Genomic DNA, 5,625 nt, shown 5'->3' with positions numbered 1-5,625 from the left:
TAAGCTGTGAGTTTGGGAGTTTTTAAAAACTAGACCCATCTAATACCTGGCTATTCAAAGGATAGGACAAGACCTGGCAGCTCCTGCAGAAGGGACATTACCCTGAACTAGTTAGAAATGCAGAATCTCAGGAACTACTGTCATCTACTGAGTTACAGCCTGCAGTATAACAAGATCCTTATGGGATTCATATGCCCATTAGTATCCGTGAAGCACTGATCTAATATTTTGTTTGCTTTCCCATAGTATGTCATGTAGTCCCTGAGTGTCAATGATTTCTGGAATGAGTTTAATTGGGGTTATGCTCTTTCTTAATTAACTCACAATCTATATTTCAGAGTCCTCACAACAAATATTCCAGATACCTTATTCTTTATATTACAGACAAGACAGGCTAAGCAACACATCCAAGTTTGTATAGTGAGGAGATGGTGAAGAGCTTGTACCTGAATTTGGATCCATTGATCCTTACAGCTTTTAAAAACGTTCTTATGCTATATTGCTTTTCTTGAATATAATTGTGGACCATTGTTGTTATTATCATCATCTTGAGTTCAGTTATTTATCCATCAGATGCTTGAAGGCCATTTAAAAAATAAAATTGTGGGTCTGGAGAGATGGCTCAGTGGTTAAGAGCACTGACTGTTCTTGTAGAGGACCTGGGTTCAATTCCCAGCACCCACATGACAGCTACTAACCATCCTTAACTCCAGTTCTAGGGGATCCAAAGCCCTCTTCTGACCTCCGTGGTATTGCATGGCACGGGTGTACTCATATACATACAGGCAATACACTCATTCACATAAAATAAAATAATAAAATGTATTTACAAAATAAATAAAATTGTAAAAATAAGGGCTATAAAAGAGTGTTTAAGGACGTGGCCCTTCATTGAAGGATTATTTCACATAGTGCTTCATACTTCCCATGGTGATGAAACAAGAGGAACAAGCATCATTGGTCCCTGAGTTTTGGTGCAACTCCACCCTTTGATGTGCATCTTTTATCCTGCACATCAGCTACCTTGCATCTTGTTGCTGAGGCAGGCCCCATCTCTGTGAGCCTGTGTTGCATCAGGTGCTAAGAGCAGTTCTGATTGTGTTATATTGAGCTGCCCATAGGCCTCCACACAAACTGTATAACTATTTGCATTTTCAATCTATCAGATAGCTTTGAACAGACCCAGTGCCAACCAGGCTATTTGAGTGATTTATATTTGCCAAAACAGAGTAGAGTTTATGGCCCCCAACCAAATAATTAATACTGTGTTTTCAGAACACTGCACTTTTTCCAGGGAAAGATGCAAGTGAGAAAACCTCGTGGGACACTAGAGATAGCTCTGATTGCCTTTGTTCTTGGAAAACTCCATTCAACCCTAAAATAGAGGATAAACACCAAAGCAAGTGTCATCTTCAGCTAGAGGAGATGGCTTTAACTCTTAGGTCATCACCCACATGCACCTGTTGCAACCTGGTGACATTTAATGTGGGGTGTTCACATTGTACAAGCAGCTGGAGAATAGAGCAATGGATTAGGAGCCTGTATCCAGCATCTCTCATATCTAGGTAGAGCCAGGGGTACAGATACCAGCTGAATGAGGTCAGGGAAAGCTCTTAGGAGTTTTGCTTGAACTCAGGTTGTACTTATGCTTGAAAGTGATTCTGTTGGATTATCCTGGTAGAGGGCACATGAGTTTGTCTAGTCCTGTCTCACTTTCTTTCACTAGTTGACCCTGCTTCCTCTGAGAGGATGACCTTGAGAACCTGCAAATGTAGGAGCTGCCTTACCCGAGTTGTTACCGGGGAGCAGGGCCTGTTAGCGGAGTCCTCATCATGTCACATACTTCACGGTCATCTTGTCATTCTCTTTAGCTCTCTACCTGAACGTTAGTTAAGGCCTGCGACTGGGAGAGAGAAGTAATAAACCCCAAAGACCCATTCTTAGCGATCTCTCCCTCTGTTCACTGCTGGCCCAACTCCCAAAACTCATAGTCTCTTGCGTAAACTCTAGTGGGGGGAAAAAGGGACAAACTCATCTTAAATGTCAGTCCAGCATCCACGGGGGCTTGTGACAGCGGGTAATTAGAAGCAATTAGCTGTACCCCTGCCGGGAAGCCGGGCAATTACCTTTCTCTGGCTTCCCCTTCCGTTCTTCCTGCTCCCTCAGCGGCTGTACGCGGAGCTGGCACGGGATGAGGCATGAGCTGAGCGGGGCTGGGTTTCTTCCTCCTGCTGGCGCGGCAGCTTGAGGAGACAGCGCGCGCCCAGTGCTGAGCCTGGCCGGGACCGCGCGCGGAGAGCTGTCCAAGGTGCTGACCGTCCCGCCCCGCGCGGCGCACCACCTGCTCCTGGCGCCGTGGAGTCCAGTCCCAGCTGTCCTCCCGCCCTCTGCCTGCGTATCTCCAGGGCGTAGAGGTTTTAGGAGTCATGGTGTTCGCTCCAGGTAAACTCGCACCTTGCTTTTTCAGCAGATGTCCAGGCGGGAAGTGGGGCAGGGAGGTGAGAGAACCGGGAGGAAAGGCCTTTAAGACGGGAGTATCCATCTGCGTGCTTTGGAGTTGCTGTCCGCGCCCCAGGGTCTGGAGAGAGCCTTGGCGTCACCCCTCATCCAGTCCCGCCCCATCTGTCCCCCAGCAACCTCCAGCGTTTCGTCCCCACTGACTGAACCCCCTCACCTTGCGTGAGTCAAGGTACCAGCACGGGACCCTTGCGGACTCGCGGGTGGGGAGGTGAAGGGAAGGCACTTAGTTTGGGGCTCCTTTGGTGGGAATCTCTGTCGCATCTCTGTCGCAGCTCCTCCTCCCCATCCTCAGAAGTGGCAAAGTGACCGGGTTCCTCCCTGCCCTCCCGACGAGAAGGAGGTAAAAGCTAGGGGAGTACGACAAGGGGCAGAAGAGCTCTACTTAAGGAATTGCATCTGAAACTCCAGTGGACTGAAGTAGGGAGGCGTCTACTGTGGCGCCACGGGCGCTTGCAGCGTCTTTGGGGGCAGGTGGCGAAGGACCTTGCTCTCCTTGCTGCCGTTGGAGTCTACAAGTTGGCGAAGAGACAGATCGATTTGCAGTTGGCTGGTTTATGGGTTTTTTTTTTTGTTTGTTTTTTGTTTTTTTGTGTGTGTGTGTGTGTGTGTTCATTCCGGTGCTCCTGCTGGGGCCAGGACCTAGAGGGGTGTCTGGGTGAGGAGGGGCGGAGTGAGGGGCCTCGGAGAAAGCGAAAGTATGCTCAACATTCAGTGTCGGTAAAGAGAGCTGGATCTCTAGATCCAAAGTTTCTCTCTCCCTCTCCCTCTCTCTCATTTCTCTGCCACCTTTTTCTCCTCCCCCTTCTCTTCTCTGTTTCCTCTCCCTTCTCCCCTCCTCCTCTCCCCTTTCTCCCCTCCTGTCTCCCCACCCCCTTGCAGGCTGTGTTTTCATTAAAGGGCCAGTGAAAAACAGGCAGAGGGAAAAGTACAGTGGTCATCAATGTATAGCTTTGTTAGGTGTTGGGGATCTTTAATTGGAGAGATTGGCCTGAATTGTCTTGGTAAAAGAACAATATATAATGCATTTCTAAAAGGAAGGCATTGCATCTTTTTTTTTTTTTAATCAGTTTTCAAAACTTTAGAAGAGGAAGTTGTCCATCTGTCTATGACCGTCCCTGTCATCCAAGGAGGCTAGCTGAGGAGGCAGGATTGAACTTGTGTTGGATCTGAGGCTTTTCACAGTAGTATCTTTTAAAGGATTGCCTTAGACGAATGCTTAGGAATCCTTCTTCCCAAAGCAGGTAACTCAAGGGAGTGTGGCAGGGTCAGCACAGGATCAGTGAGGTTATGGAGAGCAGCCACTCTTGGCCCTTGCAAAACAACTTGATACTGTCACACTGTTGTCTCATTCCTGCAAAGTGAGCAGTGTCACCCCCACTGCCCTTCCCTACGCTGATCGCAAAGAGTCTTGCCAGTATGAGTTGAGGTTGACCTCAGATTTACTTCTTTCTCCAGTTCCTCAGCACCTTCCTGACAGGACCTATCCTGCAGATAGGGAATCTTTTGGTTTAAAGTCTCATGTGGCCAGAGGCTGGGATGTGGTGCTGTGTCCAGTGCTATGGTTATTGGGTGAGCTTTCTAAGCATTTCTGTACAAATGATGTGGGCAGAGGGTGGTGTCATCAACAGTAGGCTATTCTGAAAGGAGAAATCTGGGATTAAGTTGCTCAGAGTTTGGGTAGGACTTTGCTCTCCCATTTGACTTTCAAGTTTGGTGTTAGTGTTTATCTCAGTAGGGGAAAGTAGACATGATTCATAACTGTCAAAGAGTCAGAAATTGACCTGGATAGGACATGTATAGAAACTTGTGAAATGTTTCTTGTATCATTCCCCTGTCCCCCAATTTTTAGGTTCTCTTGAAAACCTTAAGAATTAGGGGGCAATAAGAACACGGTGATGCTGAGTGGGGTGGCACTTGCCTTTAGTCCCAGCACTCGGGAGGCAGAGGCAGGCGGATCTTTGTGAGTTCAAGTCCAGCCTGGTCTACATAATGAGTTCCAGGCCAGCTGGGCCTTCAGGGAGACCCTGTCTCAAAAAGACAAATAAATAAATAAATAAACAAACAAATAAATAAATAAAATAAAAATAAAAGAAGCAAATTCCTTAAAAAAAAAAGAACAGGATAATAAAACTATGACATCACCTCAACATTTCACCTACTGCTCATATGTTTTCTAACTCCTACAGTGGTATCATTCTGAAAGAAAACCAGACTAGTGATTTGGTTTTGAACCCTGCTAAATTTTCACTATTATGTCATCATTTCTAGTGTATCACTCTTCTAAATCTCCATAAACTGTAACTTCACACATTTTGTACAAGCTAAGGAAAACAGTCTTCCATCACTTTCCTCTAAGCTAATCTAACATTCAGGAAGGAAGGAAGCAAGGAGACTATGGGCTAAAAACACTCCCCAATTAATAACCAGCTATTTATAAAATTGGGCCAGTGGGTATTTATGCCCTTTACTGATTTCCACAGAAGTAAATAGAAACCATGAGTTACAGCTTTGTTTTTGTGTCTGATAATTGGCCTCTGTTTAAGTGATTCACTGCTTATATCAAAGGCAAAAGTGAAAAGAAATAGAGATACCTAAAGCAAATTTTAATGTAGAAGTACAACTGAATGAAAGAGCATCAGAGTCAGGCTTTATTGAACTCTAGTCTGGAAGTCACTCAGCATTTGCTGTGTTCCCTTGTTTCAGTGTCTATGAACCTTAAGAAATAAGGCTCAAGTTGAGCAAGAACTTTGGGTGTCTTTCTTCAGTTTGACTAGGCTAGAAAATCAAATCTACGTGTCTATTCTCTTTTACATGATTAATAGACATTGTAACTTAGAAGGATTTTAATTTTGTGCATATCAGTTTTTAAGTCACTCAGCATTTGCTGTGTTCCCTTGTTTCAGTGTCTATGAACCTTAAGAAATAAGGCTCAAGTTGAGCAAGAACTTTGGGTGTCTTTCTTCAGTTTGACTAGGCTAGAAAATCAAATCTACGTGTCTATTCTCTTTTACATGATTAATAGACATTGTAACTTAGAAGGATTTTAATTTTGTGCATATCAGTTTTTAAATTACTTAAGGTTAGGGACCACAACTACTGTTTTTT

The 5,625-nt window shown here is 45.0% G+C and overlaps 1 protein-coding gene across 2 annotated transcripts in view; it reads left to right on the top strand.

The window, feature by feature from the left end:
- Positions 1–2,371: 2,371 nt before the first annotated feature.
- Positions 2,372–5,625, top strand: part of Akain1 (A-kinase anchor inhibitor 1) — a 67,582-nt gene continuing 64,328 nt past the window's right edge. Inside the window, exon 1 of one of the 2 annotated variants that reach the window (XM_029564286.1) lies at positions 2,372–2,442. Coding sequence is in view for 1 of the 2 variants with exons in the window: in XM_008834633.2 (XP_008832855.1) it covers positions 2,427–2,442 (16 nt within the window). In the remaining variant the exon portion in view is untranslated. The remainder of the gene's footprint in view (positions 2,443–5,625) is intronic. The other variant, XM_008834633.2, reaches the window with a different exon arrangement.

Source organism: Nannospalax galili, unplaced genomic scaffold (genome assembly GCF_000622305.1).
Source record: "Nannospalax galili isolate Female #2095 unplaced genomic scaffold, S.galili_v1.0 scaffold155, whole genome shotgun sequence".
Lineage (NCBI taxonomy): Eukaryota > Metazoa > Chordata > Mammalia > Rodentia > Spalacidae > Nannospalax > Nannospalax galili.
Note: the sequence above shows the minus strand (reverse complement) of the source record. Positions and strands in the feature narration are given on the sequence as shown.